Source organism: Halyomorpha halys, unplaced genomic scaffold, assembly GCF_000696795.3.
Source record: "Halyomorpha halys isolate HHAL.00 unplaced genomic scaffold, Hhal_1.1 Scaffold472.1, whole genome shotgun sequence".
In the NCBI taxonomy this organism is placed as follows: Eukaryota; Metazoa; Arthropoda; class Insecta; order Hemiptera; family Pentatomidae; genus Halyomorpha; species Halyomorpha halys.
Genome location: NW_027111148.1, coordinates 592,384 through 609,633, shown reverse-complemented (window position 1 = coordinate 609,633; position 17,250 = coordinate 592,384). Strand labels below are relative to the sequence as shown.

Genomic DNA, 17,250 nt, shown 5'->3' with positions numbered 1-17,250 from the left:
AGGCGGTTTTTAACCAAATAATTATTTAAATGATAGAAGCCAAATTGATTCAGAATATATGAAAAAAAAAAAAAAAATATTATTTTGAGCACAAAATAAAATTTTTTTTTTACGTAGAGAGGAGGAGAAATGTAATATGCTCTTTTTGAGTAAATAGTATTTTGAGATGTATAACGGGTTTTTAATATGTTTTTATTTTATGTATCATTTTAATATTGTTCAATTATTTTGTTGAACCAAAAAGAAATATTATTTTGAGCACAAAATAAAATTTTTTTTTTTACCTAGAGGGGGTATATATTGTAATATGCTCTTTTTGAGTAAATAGTATTTTTTGATGTATAACGGGTTTTTAATATGTTTTTATTTTATGTATCATTTTAATATTGTTCAATTATTTTGTTGAACCAAAAAGCAAGCTAATCAATTTTCATTGTCTATAATAAATTCGTGATTCAAAACAAAACCAAGATGGCGGTACATATCCTTCAAAAAGTCAGTTGAATAGCTGCTATGTTGGGCAGATTCAAGTATCATAAAAACTATTTTATCTCTTCCTATCATAATTGAAAATAGAGTAAATTTAAGAAAAAATAGAAGTCAAGAAATAGTGCTATTCAGAAAGTAAATCATTTACAAAAATCTATAACTGTTGTGCAACAATCGATGTTTACATGGAACATCGAGACAAGTTTTGGTTTTTGGCATTCATTCGTTGTTTGGGCGCGATTGGGAAATGATGTTTCCAGGATGAGGAGGTCCTCATCAATTTCTGTCCAGCAAGGGTAGACATCTTGAAAAAGGAAGATAACCAAGAGTCACCCAAGAAGAATAAGGGACTCTTAGTTTAGATTGCCTAGTGAGAGGGCGTCCGTCAGCTGGAAGCGGGAAGGCTTGGATGGAAGCTATTGTAGTGAGAGACATGGCTTTTTGGAAGGACTGGAAACCATTTTTGACGGTAGGACATAACATTATAGAAAAGAAGATACCAAGAATAATCTAATGAAGATTGTGAAATTGGTTAGTTTTGTTATACCTAAATTTAAATACATGTGTAAAAGAGATATTAATTTAGTTAAGTGTTAATAGTAAAAGTGTCTGTTTCTGATTGCCTAGAAACCCGCCCTGAGATTAAGAGTCTCTTATATTATAAAATTTAAATAAAATTCTATTATCTATTTAATATTAAAGTTTTTTAATTTGTACCCAAGCTATCTTTTATATATGAATTAATTAAAACTAATAAAATTCTTTTTATTTTAAATAATTTTTTTTAATTATTACAATATATCAAATATATAATATACTGATTAATTTTCCATCTTGTTCTAACTCTTAGTTATATTATATACTTATTTCTACATTCTCTTTTAGGTGAAACTTACCCGTTGAGGCCTCCATCAATTTCAACATTAGATTCTAACAGTTCTTCTATCACCTCCTCTATACCTGACCTTGACCGGGCGATAGATGATCTACATCTCACCACCAACACTGATATGTTGACCATCGTTAGGGCTATGGCTCGGACAGATTCCGGGCTGGAAATTAGAGATAGGCTGTGGCTAAAAATAACTATACCTAATGCATTTATTGGTTTGTATACATTATTTTTGAAACTTAAGTACCATATATATTATGCTGAATTTTATGTGCTTTTAATTTGTTACTAGGTATCGATTATTCATTTTTTAAGTTGTTTAGTCGTATCTTTAATTAACTTCTTTTTCCCTATTATGAAACTATTCATAAATATGTTTCTTTTGTTTTGATTTTTTCTTTCCTTCCTTCAGTCAACCATATTTAAATCTAATACTATTGTATTTTTATTGTCCTAAAAGCAGGTAAGGAAAACCATTACAAAAATTATAAATGGAAAATAACATTTGAAACAAATATATAAATATTATTGATTGTAATTGTATGATGTAAATATTGTGATTATAAAATATAATTTAACTCAATTGAAACAAAAGAAATAAAATGGCATACATTATTTTCTTGTGAAACCCTTAGGTACCTATCTTATTTTGCATCTTTTGGGAACAAATTTATAGTAGACATATTTATTAAGATTAATTATAAATAAATTTGTATAGACAAATATATAATAAAACTGAATATTAGCAAACAATTTTGTTTCTAACAGGTGCTGATGTGGTTGAGTGGTTGGAGACACACGTTGAAGGCTTTACGGACAAGAGGGACGCTAGAAAATATGCCTCTCAAATGTTGAAAGCTGGATATATCAGGCACACTGTCAACAAAATCACCTTCTCTGAGCAGTGCTATTATGTTTTCGGCGACCTCCTTTCGTCAGGTAAATTATTCTCAAATAGTGTTTTCCTATAATTTCAATTATCGTATTAGGTTAGCCAGGAGTCTTAATTAATGCAATGTTAAACCTATTTTAAGTTAAGTTTTACCTAAAAATAACTCATGGTTTAAGATATTCATAAAATCATTGATTCGTATAGTAGTATTATCAGGAAACTGTTAAAATTCTTTGTGAATTTAATCATAATAATTGGTTATTTAACATTAACATAAGCATTAATTTTGACTTCATTATATTTATTTAGAGTATATTGTAATATTGTCGTAAGTTATTGTTACGTACTGTCAAAAGGGGTTGTTAGAATAGACCTATTGTTTCTGTGAGTGTTATCAAAATTAATAATAAAAATTTAATTTATTAAGAAAAGATATCTTTTGTTGAATTCAATGGAATACAACACAATATATTTTATCAATTTTTATAATATAATCAATTGAATAAAAACTGTTCTATATAAATTCCAATGAGTATTTTCCTAAGCAACCATTAATTTTGGAAATAAAACCCTTCCGAGTGACTAAGTTTCAATGTGATTCATTTTTTATTAACTTTCACACTACTGCTATTGTAATTTTATATGTTTCTAATTTTGTTAGTTTATTTGCGTAATATTATTTGTATGAGTTGTAGTAATGATTAAAATATTTATTGGTTTTCATTCAATTACAGAGTTAGGTAACCTTAAGCTGGATGACGGTGGTGTGATAGGGGAAGTAGACACTGTTGGACCTTTACCGCCACCATTACAACCACCATCTTGGCCCCACCCATACGCAACCACCTACCTTCCCTATGGACCTCTCTCCTACCATCAGGCGTACACCAATGATGCTTCCCTCTACGGATATGTCCCACCTCCACCACCTCCCCGAGAGGAGAGTGTTCATAGTGCTTCAGGTATCATTTTTAATATATCCAATGGATTTTATATATTGTTTCAACATATGTTGTTTATTAAGAAGGACTATTATGCTATTGAAAATTTTTAGTTTTATATGAGATGAAATTTTACTATTTTCAACTTGAATTATGGAATTTTTCATTAAATAGAACTATTTTAAAACATCATAAACCAAGTTAGAAATTATCTTTAACTAAAAGATTTATCATGTTTTTCTATATCCTATATGGACATACAGGGTTCTGCTGATCTCTTCATAGCATCCAAAGAATACAGTGCTTTGAGTCAAAAGTATTGTATAAAATAGTTGTGGCAGCAGTGGGGGTTCAAAAATAAACTTGCCAAGACTGCCGGCCAGTATTAAATAAATGAAATAAAGTAGCAATAAATATGCTTTTATTTAGGGGATAGTTGTTAACAAAAAGTTCTAAGTAGCAGCATGAAAACCAAAACAAAGGATGCATCTTTAGGTTATAGAAAAATTAATTAAAGAAATTTAAAAAAAATAAAAACTTAAAATAACATATTTCTTACAGATATTATTTATAAGGAAATTTTAGTGCAAATAAAAAAATTAAATATCCTTAAATTAACAAAAAAAAAAGAGTTTATGTTTTGGAGTCGTAGACTCACAATCTCTTTCAGCTTCTCGTCTTTAATGAATAATTACTATACTAAAGTGTGCCACTGTGAGCTGAGCCAACTAAAGTCACTGGGGGCTTACTTAAAACTTAGACTGTGTTTAACAGTGGGGGGGGGGGGCCCTAGCACATATATACAAGGACTTGGTCCCGAGAACTATTAATTCCTATGCTGTATTAAATACAGTTTAAAATAAATACATACATAATTATATACAAGTATATATGACTATATATATGCATGTTTATTACAAATAAAAAGTATATATATTATTTTTCTTTACATTTAAAATTTTTTGAGGTTAATGACTTCCATTTTTGAATGAATTATTTATTAATTATTCTTGACATTGTACAACGTTTCTGGACCACTGTCCCATATTCATGCATTTAAAACCTCATGATTTCTTATGGGAAATCATGAGGTTTTATGTGGATGAATATGGGACAGTGGTCCCGAAATGTTGTACAATGTCAAGAATAATTAATAAATAATTCATTCAAAAATGGAAGTCATTAACTTCAAAAAGTTTTAAATGAATTGACTCACCAGACTTCCTAGAGAGATAATCCAGATTATTTTTCTTTAGTAGAAGAATGGTGGCTACAACAATAGTAGATGTATTGTTGAAGTGAGTTACCTTGCTCTCATTGCTTGATTACTTAAAAAACATTGTTCTGTTGATATTTAAAGTTTTTGGTTGCTGATTGTGGCACACCAGTAGTAGTGACAGGCATGAAAGAGTTGAAAGTGAATGGGGAAAAGTATACCTTCCAGTTGGTGGTCTCAAAGTTCTGTTGAAAAATTATTGTGTTTTCCGGTATTTTTCTTTCTTCCTCTGTTATTACCCCAGCCAGCATTTTTCTTTTTCCGGCAGAGTACACTGTGGCTAAAGAGGATATGCCGTCCCTTCTCTGGTCAAAGCAGGCCAGTTGCCTTTGCGAATCTAGATATAGTATAGGGATCAACCGTCTCACAAAGTTTAGGGTCTAAGATGTGATCCTTCCCAAAGATAAGGAATCGTATCTTTGCTAATGCATCACATCTACAAATGATGTCGTAGGCAGTCTCATCATCCTTTCAGTAGAACCTGCAGATTGGGAACTCTATCAGTCTCAATTTATAGAGGTGCTTATTTAACTGTCCCGTGTATAGACCTGTCATCCATCTTAAGGTGCTCCTGTCCTTATTAAGAAGTGTGTTACTTCTATTTGGGCAGGATCTCTTTAGGAACAACTTTGACTGCTCTAGTCCTTTGGGGTTCCTCCAAAATAGCCCAAGCCTTGCCCTCAGTAATGATTTTAAAATGCCTTTTTGCATGGCTGACACTAACCCCACATATTGGGTTAGGTGTAAAGGGAGCGGTCCCAGATGCTCTCCAAGGAAGGTAGTCTGCTCACACATTACCTTAAATGCCTTTGTGACCAGCCACCCATTCTACCTGCACCACTGGTCAGCATTACACAAATTTTTGTTGCTTGATTGATATTTCTCTTAGTATAAAGATAAGTGTGGTATCCCAAGTTATTTAAAGTTTATCTGTTATTATGAAGAAATTGTCATTTTTAATTATTAATCTCTATTTTAGATGCAATATCTGAAAAAGTGATTGAGAATAACTTAGCACCAGAAAGAGCGGATAGAGATACTTTAATCCATTAAATCTGTCCTCATTTGTGGTCCTAAGTCTCCCGTTGTTTTTGTTTATAGTCTAATTGTTTTTAATTTTCAGTGACCAGTAATTCAATAGTAATTTATATGATTTGAAAATAATTTTAATTCAATTGAAAAAAAAATTATTCTTAATTTTGGTCTAAATTGTACTAAATACAAAATTCTGTTTTGATATATTTTTTATTATTTGGCTATACTTTTATTTTCATAGAAAATGTATATAAAGTTTGAAAAAACAAATAGTCATTTTCAAACAAAAATCATATTTTAATTTTATTCTTATATGTTTTTAGTGATGACATCCTTAAAGTCTGTTTATTTTTTTATCATTTTGCTATCTAAGCTTATCTTTTTGATTGGGTTTATTTTTTTCTTAATAAAAAGTATTTTATCTTAAATTTACATTTTTCTTCTCTATAATCTTATTTGTTGAAATTAAGGGATAAAATAAATATATGGAATTTATTTGTAAATAAAGTTATGAGCATCTAGTATTCATGAGAAGATATCTCCTGTACCATTTCGAAAATGTCCTGTAGATTCTATTGGTTTTTGAATCTACTAATAAAAATGGTCTTTATCGCATATAATATTCTTTCAGGATATGATGGTATGGTGGATGGCATGTGTTGCTTTAGCCTAACTATTTAATGATATAAACAGGTGGTAGCAGTAATGGTAGTGAAGAATCGCGGATGAAGAAGAATGGAGGAGGTAGTGAAAGAGGTGTTAGATCCAATTCAAGGTCGAGCGGATCTTCTGCTGCCACGGCAACTCCACCACAAGACGGGGATCTGTCAGCATCTCGCCAGTCGTTCAGGATAGCTATGGGCAACCCTTGTGAGTTATTTGTCGACGTCATGTAGATCCTTGATTCTTATGTCAATGTTATTTCTTTTATTTATCAACTTTAGGTCCATTTTAATTCATTAATTAACCATTTTGTCAAAGTATGTAAAATATTTGTCAGATCTTGAACCGTTACTTTAGGACATCTAATTTTCCCATTGAGGTATGTATATGTATTTTTTCCTACCTGAATCTTTGTAGTTGTGGTGCTTTATTAAATTTTCTGTAAAACTAACTTAAACCTATGCCCTCATCTTCTGATTATAATTAGACATAAAAATTTTAAACTTTTAATGCCATAATTTTTCCTTTATTAAATGAAGAAGAGTATGATATTTATTAGCACTAATAAATTACTGATAATATAGTTGAATGTCACCTTAGTATTTGATATAATCGGTGCTGTTTGTAAAAATACTTTTTGAAATAAATTCTAACAGTATTTTTATCCCCATATTAAATAATATCTATTCGAATATTAGTGAAGGTTTAACTTGCATTATTTTTCAGTGAGTAAACACTAATTGCTTTCTTTGCATAATCCATTTAAAATATTTCTATCAGGTTCGCCACCTCCAAATCAAGACCATGACCACCGTGGTACCACTTGTGGTTTCTGCTTGTGATAGCTCCACCTATTTTGTTACAAACCTTGTCGATCATTGACATCGAAGGCAAGTTAAATAGATGAAGGCCTGGCTTATTCTAGAATAGTTTTACTTTAGTACTCGCTATCATCAACCTCATCAACATCTATTTTCATTATCATTTACAGACAGCTTTCGAAATTTGGCCTGTCGTATGTATTTATAAATTCCTGCTATGTGTGCAAGTAGTCTGTTAAACTGTAATAAAGTTTTTTTAAATCTTCTACCTTTTTTTTTTCTTTTTGGTAACATTGGAAAAAAATGTATGAGTCTTAATAAATGCTTGTGAAGTGAATTGTTTAATTAAGTCGGGATCTGTCTGTATTTATATTTCAAGTAGATTGATAGTGATATCACTTTACACATCCCCTCATAAGCGTTTTAATGTATGTTAAACACTTATATCTTGCATCTGTTGTGATTCTAGCATATCGTTTTCAAAATATTCTGTTTTATTTCTTTCCCTTCACTTACTTTAGTTATCAATTTTTCTTAAAGTGGGCTAGTTTGAAGATTATCACTTTCCTCATTTTTAGCAGGTTTCTTTCTGTTCATTTTTTTCTTTTCAGAAGAATATTAACTTACTTTAGGTTAGTTGGCCTTACAAACAGGGAATGAGTATTCAGCTCTGTCTGCTGCTGCTGCCTTCCTGCTACAGTCTGACAGAATCCTCAAGTCAGTTTATCTACTACTATCTTATTCTGGGTCAACTAATCCTGGTTCGTGCCAAACCTATCCTCAAGTACACTCCTTGCAATTTCTCCTTCCTCTATTCAAATCACATGCCCTGCGTTATCTAACGTTACGAGATTTATATATTTCAATTTCGGAGGAAGGGGTATAATGGGTGGAGGGGTGTAGGAAGCTGTCAGGAAAAGTTAAGTAAAAATGGTGAGATTTATGATCAATCCACCAGTGGAGTAGGTAGGCAAACGGTGGTTGTCCTCTGTTCCAATTTAAATTAAAATGACATACATTCCTATTAAGCTTAACATAAACCTAAGCCCCAAGGGCGTGACCAAGCTTCTTTTTTTAGACCCCCTTTCTAATCATTTCTTACATGTGGGGAGGGTTATCTACTGGTTACCACCATATTCTAAACATAGTTGAGGGGCCAAGTTTTCCATGGGACCACCGCAGAAATAAAAGTTGACCCCCAGGCTAGATTTGGACCAGTGCCATTGCCTTTATGAGCCAGTCAAAGTTGATGCCTTAACTTGCTCGACTACGAACAGCCCAGGGCGTGACTAACCCCACCCCTCTCTTTTTGGCTTTGAAGGAAAGTAGGTTTATGGTACCTCTCTCCTGTCAAAAAATTTAGATTATATAATTCATGCTTATAAAGCTTCTAAACTTCTCCTTGTTTCACATCGTCTCAATATTTTCTGTTCAAATTTCAACAGATCATTTTTACGAGACTTTGTTATAGTTCATGCTTTTGATCATCTCAAAATCTTGACTATGTATTTCTTGACAGATATAGCAACCATGTTTTAACTACTGAACAGTAAGAATTAGTTTTTTAGGAATTGAAGCCTTACAACCAAGAATTTTTCTATGAATATGAATATTTCAAATCCGTGATTTGAAGAGAGAGGGTATTCATTTCTGTTCAGTGAAATGTTAATTGATTAGTTTAATTGTTTCCTTTAAAAGAGATGCAACATATCTGAAAAGTAAACTTTTAGTTACTTTTACTATCATTTTATCATTTTGAAAAAGGTGATATGAACATTAGCATAGGTAAAGAATTGAACATATGTCACATTAAATCATGATCAATTTGGAAAAATTAGGCCTAGATTCAAAATTTCGTAAAAAAAAAAAAAAAAAAAAGTACATAAATAAAAATATTGTGGTCATTTGGTTTAAAACGAAACTGATGAGATATTTCTTAAATGAATCATAAGAAGCCTTAAAATTCCCCTACCTGGTGTCAATCTGCTTGCTAAAGTCCTTGAGATATATTCCCCCTAATGGTCAATTTAAGAAGGCGGATTAGCTTCCAAGGTTTGCCAAAATCTTGCAGTGTTTTGTGTATTTTTGTCATTCACAAGCCAGTTTTGCACAGTTAGATTGTGAAAGGTCTACCCCTCCATATTTAAAATAGCTTTACTGATTATTCATACCTAGACCCTTATGGTTCTACAACCTATGGATTGCCTAAGCTTTACTCATTCATACCTAGACCCTTATGGTTCTACAACCTATGGATTGCCTAAAGAACTCTTCCAACTGAGAGGGGGTTCAGTCTCCTTTTCTACTTAGTAGTTTTTATTTTGATTTTTCTGCCTGGTATCTTCCCCAGTGCCACTGGTTTAGCAACCCTTCAAATAAATTCTTCTTCCAGAATTTCCTCTTAATTTTTGAGTCACAAACCATCCTCATTTTTACAGGGAATATAAATCGGTTGGTTCATGATTTACTCTGCTATTGCAGAGCCTGTTCTTTATACTTTCATAGTGACTTGATTTCTTTTAACTTTTTCCTTTTCTAGGCTTTCTTCTTAATAGTAAGCAACAGATTATTATTTTCTTCCCATGTTTGCCTTGCTGTTCTTCTCAGGTATTTCTCAGTTACTTATCCAGAATCCATTCCTCTTCTAGTTTTAACATGATTGACCATTACTCTCATAATGTTGTACACATAGTGATCGAACAGTCCATTGTATGTTTGATGAGTTTATAAGTCCTTTGACTTGTTCTTATTGAGTTTTGTACAAGCTTCTCACCTTGCTATGTGACTATTGGAGATCATTGCTTGTATTTTAGCAAGTGCTATATGGATGCATATTGGTTCGACGTGGTTCAAAAGGGGTTCTGGTGCTGATGAGGTTGAATTTATGGCATTATAATGTTTGCCCTAAACCAATTTAACTTCTATAGAAATGCAGTGTTTATCTACTGTTGTTCCAGGTGTCAAACACAATATCGGATAATGCCCACTTCTATTCCTTACTGATGCCTGTTATGGCATTCCCTACCAAATTAAAAAAAAAAGTAATATTACCTTGTGACCACAGCAGCCTGCAGTCCACGCTGAATGATGACGCCATGGAGGCATTTGCTTTTGTTTAATCTGCTGAGCATCCTCAGGCTCCTGAAGGGTGTAGGCATGTCCACTAACCCACCTATAGGGAAAATTGAACCCACCACAAAAAAACATTTCTAAATAAATAATGTTGAACATTTTGAAAAATGCATTCCTTTTGTGAAGCTTTTGTTGTGATGTCCATAAGCAATGTTACATGCTAAGAGCTCATGTTGAGAATTGGCTGTAGGCAATGTCCTGTTATTTTTAAGTTAAATATTACTTGTTTTAATTAGGTACTGAAAGAAGAGTTTTTTAAGTTTCCTATTTCTTTTTTTTTTTTTAGATGCGGCTTATTGTTGATGGATTCTTTTTGTGATATCAATTATTGTTTAAAAGTTTAATTTTAGTTTACCAGTAGTTTCTTTTTACACATGTGAATAGACTTATGTTAAAAAAAAGAATATTCAAATTAAATAATTATTAATCATTTAATGTTCAACTAGTGTTAGGAAGTGCTATGAATTTTATAAATTTATCCTATGAAATCATTTTTGTTTCCTGCATGTTACTTTCATTCAATGTTTTACATACTTTAGGTAACATATTTTATTAGTTAAATACTTTAAGTTTATTACAAATGTGCTTTCATTTATGCTACCATTAATTTATGATTATTGCTTTTAGATAATTCTCATTATATGAAGATTCATTCTGTCCATATAAGATGAGATCAAATCTCATTATTTTAAATATTAATTGAATGAGGATGGTGAAAAGTTTTGATCGTGATTAGAACTTACTCTTCTGATATTGTGAATTATCACTTAATGTATCATGCTTCTTTTGTTTACCACCTTCTCTCAGAGAACTAGTCAAGTCATCAGGAGAATTTTATTGAAGGTCTTTTTCTGATGTTGCCTATTTCTCAGAGTGATCTATCTATCTGTGTGACACTACAGCCTGGATAGGTCTTAACCTCTTCAATGAGCCACCGCTATTCACCTCTGTCTAATGCTACCGCCTTCTTGTTCCTGATTCCTAAGAGGCTGCTTCTTGTATTCCATCACCCTCTCAAATTGGTCTTAACTTCATTGATGATGCATTTACTCTCTTCTGGTTATAGTTGTTATTCGTTGGGGCTTTAGGGTGTAAAACCCATTGGTCATCATTGCCCATCGGTTGTTATTGTCTTCATAGCTATGAAATTCACTCATAGGTCTGTAGGCTTCTTCTTTTCCTATTTTGGAATCACCATCACCCAGCAAAATTTGATTTTTGCTTCTAGGACAGGCATCAAAAACTCTTTCCAACTCATGACGAAAACCATAATTTTCCTCTTCACTTGAAGTATCTGTTGTTGGATGGGAACTGATGAGCCTAAAATTATTAAATGTCCTTTCAATGTGCAGAGTGCTCAGTCGATCAGTAATAGGGCTGTATCTGGTAACTTATTCTGTCAGCCATTCTCGAACAATGAAGCCGATCTCAAAGGTGTGGTTTCTATGGTGGCACCTGTAATGATCAGTGATACTTCTTTTCTATAAGCCTTTGACCAGTGCAATGGATCCTGTATTGTAAGTCCAGTTTATATTTATTCAGTTCTGTAAGGACTTGAAGCCCTGCAATATAATGACAAGTTATTCCAAATCCTCTAGGCATTGTCCAGGTCTATTACCATTTAGTGTACTGGCATTATCTTGTTGAGATCGCATGTTAGTTTATGGAAAGTAGGTTATCAGCCCATTACTCCTGGAAGGGAGACTTCAGAGAAAGCAGTAAATGCAATCTTTTATTAAAATTAGTTGGTGATTGCTTATAGTTTGAGAAATGCCCAGATCCCATTATATAGTCAGTTCGGGAGAAAAACAAAAATTCAGATGCTTTCAAAATCAATTAAATTTAGAGGATGTTGGGAATTTAACTGGTCTTTTCGGATCTACCAGAGAACCAGGATACGTTTTGTAGTTGTTTCTTCCAGGTTACTGCACTTATCTTATTGATTTTCACGCATTGTTTATGTGTATCAATCATCTGGTTTGCCAGTTACTTTTGTAGGAAAATGCACTTTTATTACTATTAAAATCTGAAATAGCCAGTGTTTCCCCTGGAGTTTTAAAATAAAAATACATCATTGCTTAAGATGTAACATGACTGATACATGCTGTTGTATTAATATTTTTAAATGCTATGGATATCGAACTCTTGTTTCAAATCGTGAGATGTAGAGAGCTTAAGACAACTCAATTTCATTAAAAACATGACATTACGGACTTTTAAATATGCATTTTTACAGCAATAAAGAATGTTATGTTGCATTTTAAGAGACAAAAAATTTATAATTCTTCAAAATGTTTTCTGGTTTTCATTTTCGAAACTTTTCACCTATATTATGTGAATGTTAATTTAGTTTCAGTTATATTACATCATTTTAATCTAGATTATCAATTGATTTAATGATGCTTTTTATTATGATTAACAGAGCGTTATTAGTTAAATAATAATAAATGCTGTTAACCTAATTAATATATTATCTATAAATGTCTTATTTGTATTTTAATAAGATATTTCATACAACATTTTATATTTGTTTATTAAATATTTTAGCTGACTTTTTTTTTTTTTGTTTAATATATAAACTTTTATTTTGTTGATTTGTTATTGAAGGACTAGGACCTTTATTTTTGTTATTATTTTAACTAATATTTATATTTAGTTTTATTGTTCCAGTGTAATTTGATAGATCAAATATGCTTAAGTTAGGCTGTGTCTTTTATTTTCTTAAATTTGTTTTTTTTTCTTTTCATTTTACTTTTTGTATCAAATTGTTTGATGATTTTGGCCATACTTTAAAACTCTCACCTGATCTGATGTTCTAATATAAAACTGGGTTTGTTTAGGAATATGTGGAGAAGAGGAATGAGTCGCCTCTCGCAAGAAAACAAGACACGGCTTAACTTATTTAACCGTTTATAGGTTGAATTACTATACAAAAATTTTAAAAAATAGCTGGAAAGCTATGTTGTTGAATGGTAACAAGAGAAAGCTTTTGCCGAGGAAGTATACTTGAAAAATTTAATTGTATATATATTTTTTAATGTTTTATATATAGAAATGAAGAAGAAGAAGAAGAGCTTAAAATAATATTTTGAATTAATTAAAACCTAGGTTTCGAATAGCTAACAGATTCTAGAAGACCAAGTATTTTTTGCGATATAGAACAATATGTTTTTTAAAATAATTCTTTTCTCATGTTTTAATTAGTTCTCAATATTGTTCTTTCACGTGTATATATATTTTATTGTCAACTGTTGTATAATTTCTACCAATTTTTATATCGAAAAATGTAAAGATTATATAAAGATATAATAAGAAATATTTTATTAATCTTATTTGACTGTTTTTATTTTGGGTTGCTGATCGTGACTCAAATATGTATACATGGCTAAGCATGAAATATATTATTATCTGACAGAAAAAAAAAGAAAAAAATCCAGTATCGGTATTAAACACAATTTTTTCTTATAAGACTGATATCAAAATGAACAACCACTTCTCACTATTACAAATCTGGATTTATGAATAATCTTTTTTGTCTTTCATTTTTGTACTTTTCTAAAATAACTGTTAAGATGTGTAATGCCCAATACGAAAAGTAGCCAATCTGCTTTTATTTTAATATTGGAAAAACTATTTTATTTTTTCTGCTTAATTTAATTTTTGCTAAGGCTTCTTCCTGACTTTTGTTAACACGTGCCTGTTATTGCTATTTTTAGTATTGTTTGTCATCAATAAAATATTTTTTAAAATTATAATTACATTTTAGTCCATTAGTGTGCAATATGTTGATCTGATGTATACTATGTTCAGTGATTATTGTATTTCATATAGCTTTGTTAAATGTTTAATTGTTATTTGTTATTTTAGAGAAAAAAAAAAACCTTTATCTGGTATAAGTGTCATATTGGGCAGCTTGTTTGTTTTTTCTGTCTTGATATGTTTGCTGTAATGTGTGGTAGTTGATAGTTCCTTATCTTCAATCATTTGTACCATGTATTTTACCATAAATGAGAGAAACTTAACAGAATTATATAAATTGTACATTGTTTCATCTGTGAGCCATGTGTAAATAAACCGTAAAGAGATTACATATCCTAATGGCTTTTTTAATTTAATTTTATTGATCATTAATTCATTTTTCTAGATATCGATTTTTTTAACCTACTCTATTTGGTTTCATATTAGCAGTTTATCACTCATGATTTGATACCTCAAGTCAGAAAAATCAACAGGTGAATAAAGATGAATTTTATTTTTTCTGACTTTTTAGAATTCTTTCAAGATGTCTCTTGAATAATGAGTTGATCTTTTTCTGTTTTAATGGCATTGACTTAAGGTGGCTCAAGTCCTGGTCCAATTATAGAGGTGAGTTACTCTGTATATCAGAAGGCCTCGACAATGCATGTTCATGGGGTAGGTAGCTGGTAGGAGATGAATGGACAGGATAAGTTTTAAAGGTACTAGGGAGTATTTAAGGGGTTAAATCCTGCCATGATGAAAACTTCACTCAAGGGAATGGTAGGTCCTGGCAGAAAGGAAACTCCACCCTGTAAGGTTCTCGCTTATGGTCATAAAGGGAATGATGGCAAGTCCTACAGGAACTAGGTGTTGATCCGTGTAGGAAGAAAACAAATTATACAGGAACTAACTATTCTGGTATCAGTACATTCTTTTGTTGTGTATATTTATTGAAATAATATATTTACAATTATAATAATATTGAACCTGGTTAATAAAGTCAGAATATAAACATATTTACAATTAAATTAACAAATTAATGTAATTAAATCATTCGGAGCATCATGAGTGGCTCTATGTGAGGGCAGTGGTAAAGGTGGTAGTTATTTCATTCGCTCATAGGTAGCATCACCACAGAATAATAATTATTGATCATTTCATAATACTCTCAAAACTGTAGTCGAACTTCAGACACATGATAGATAGCAAAAAACCTCTTATTCAGAGAACTAAAACTATTCCTTGGCTTCTCACTGTTATATATGGGCCATTCTCCCAATTTGATGCTATTTAGCTTGCAACATTTTTTGAAAATTAAAGTCAATTGATTTGATTTTTCTACTTTTATTACCTTATGGGGATGATCCTTGATAATATTGTGAAGCAAACACACCTTAATATTATAGTTTTTGAGATATTGATTTTTATTGACAGTTTTATTCTAAGTACAAATGACTAAGGAACAGTAAAACAAAATATATTGCCTAATTAAAGTATTAATTCTAATTATTTAGTAGTTATAAGTCTTAACTTTTTAATCACGATTTTCAAAATAATATTTAGTTTGAAACTTAACGAAAAACTTATTCTGCTTCAAAATACTTAAAGCATTCTCACTTTTTCACTATTATCACTTATATTATGGTACTAAAACCCAACATAAAACATAGTATCCAATGTTATGTACAAATATTATTTTGAACATCCAATATAATAAAACATCTAAGAGATTTTAAAACTTTTTTTTCATATGGGTGAACTGACTTAATTGGAAAAAACACTCTCATGGCTTCAATAAATAAATAGAAAAAATACCAAACTTGCAAGTGGACACTAGTTACATAAACTGCCATTTCACTTCATTTGCATGGGAGATAAAAATGCCATTCTCCTCTTTTTTATGATAAATTCAGGACCTGAGAGAAGATTGGTAATACCTTTTGTTTTATTTCACTAACAGTGTCCTGAACTACCAATCTAACTTGTCAAAGCTAAGGAGTCCCCTGGGGGGGGGGGGGGGGGGGGGAGGGAGTGAAATATTTGTTTATCCATTACCATCCTAGTCACTACCTTTCCTCCTTAGGATTTCATTGAGGCTAGGGAGAGACTTATCAACCATTTTTCATCTTAGCAATCGAGAGAAGTTTCATAAAAAAAACACAAATAAGCATGCACGTAAAGAGGCCCTGAAATACTAAAAAACAAGGTAATACACAAAATTTAAGTCTTATCGGTATTGACTTTTTGAGCATTAGGGAGTGACCAACATTAAAAAGAATCACACATTATCCATTCTCATTCTCTTCCAGGAAACCAAGTGAAGAGAAGAAGAAGGGAACAATGCAGACCACTTATTCTATTCTCTGCTCCCTTCTATTGGGTTATGATTACTTTTTTGCCCTGAAAATTTCCTTTGTGAGGGTACATTGAAAGGCATTTTATGCATGGGCTAAAGAGTGACAGATAAAAAGTGTTAAAGTAATCAACGTTCTCCATCTGAAATTCAAATTATATGTTATCTTATAACTTGTTCGAGACTGGTTTTAATATTTTAATAAAATAAATTTTATCCAATCAAGTCTTAACACTCTTTATTAATACTTTAATTGCCCAACGTTTTGGCCATTCTCAGAGACAATCTTAGCTATCAAAATTCACAGTCCCACATCCAACTATTAAAAATTTTTGCTGACTATTCTGCACAGGTCTAATAAACTTAGTTAAATTAACCTATGAACGTCACTATTTCTTTTAAGTTGTTATTAATCTAAATACTGATATCATTCAGTTATCAACAATATTATTTAAGCTTCCTTACAAATTTGTAAGTTAGGATTGTCCTTTGTCAGATCAGAAGAAATCTGAAATATTCATTGAACATCTTCCAACCTCACACAGATCTAACTGACACAAAATGAAGCTAATGTGCAGAAAGTTTTAGAATCTCCTCTTCCACCTAACTGAAGTTTTCAGTTTACAGATCATGAAAATGCCTAAAAAGAAGGCTCATGGTTACAACCCTATCACTGCTGAGGTACTTTGGAAAATCCCCAGAAAAGCATTGGTATTCCTCACAACCCTATTCAACGATATCTTACGGATAACTAAATTCCCTATACAATGGAAATACTCCACGATTTTAATGATACATAAACCTAACATAGACCTGATTCCTACAGACCTATTAGTCTTCTTCAAGTCTGCTCCAAAATTTTTGTAAAATTATTACATGAATGTATTCTTAACACACTAACTGACCATAACATATTACCCGACTACCAATTTGGATTTTGCTTATTACATTCTACAACATAACAACTACACAGGGACACGGACTTTATCTCCTCTGCTCTTGAAATAAAACAATACGT

At 31.4% G+C, this 17,250-nt stretch overlaps 1 protein-coding gene across 7 annotated transcripts in view; it reads left to right on the top strand.

Annotated features, from left to right (window-relative positions):
• dsh (Segment polarity protein dishevelled) overlaps positions 1-14,239 on the top strand; it is a 23,995-nt gene extending 9,756 nt beyond the window's left edge. For 4 of the 7 annotated variants that reach the window (XM_014424494.3, XM_067049220.1, XM_014424496.3 and 1 more), the window contains 6 exons: positions 1,375-1,596; positions 2,150-2,320; positions 3,008-3,235; positions 6,219-6,395; positions 6,969-7,078; positions 12,982-14,239. In XM_014424494.3, coding sequence (XP_014279980.1) covers positions 1,375-1,596; positions 2,150-2,320; positions 3,008-3,235; positions 6,219-6,395; positions 6,969-7,030 — 860 coding nt within the window. In that variant the 3' untranslated portion in view covers positions 7,031-7,078; positions 12,982-14,239. The other 3 variants (XM_014424499.3, XM_014424500.3, XM_014424498.3) reach the window with 3 other exon arrangements.
• Positions 14,240-17,250: the final 3,011 nt, after the last annotated feature.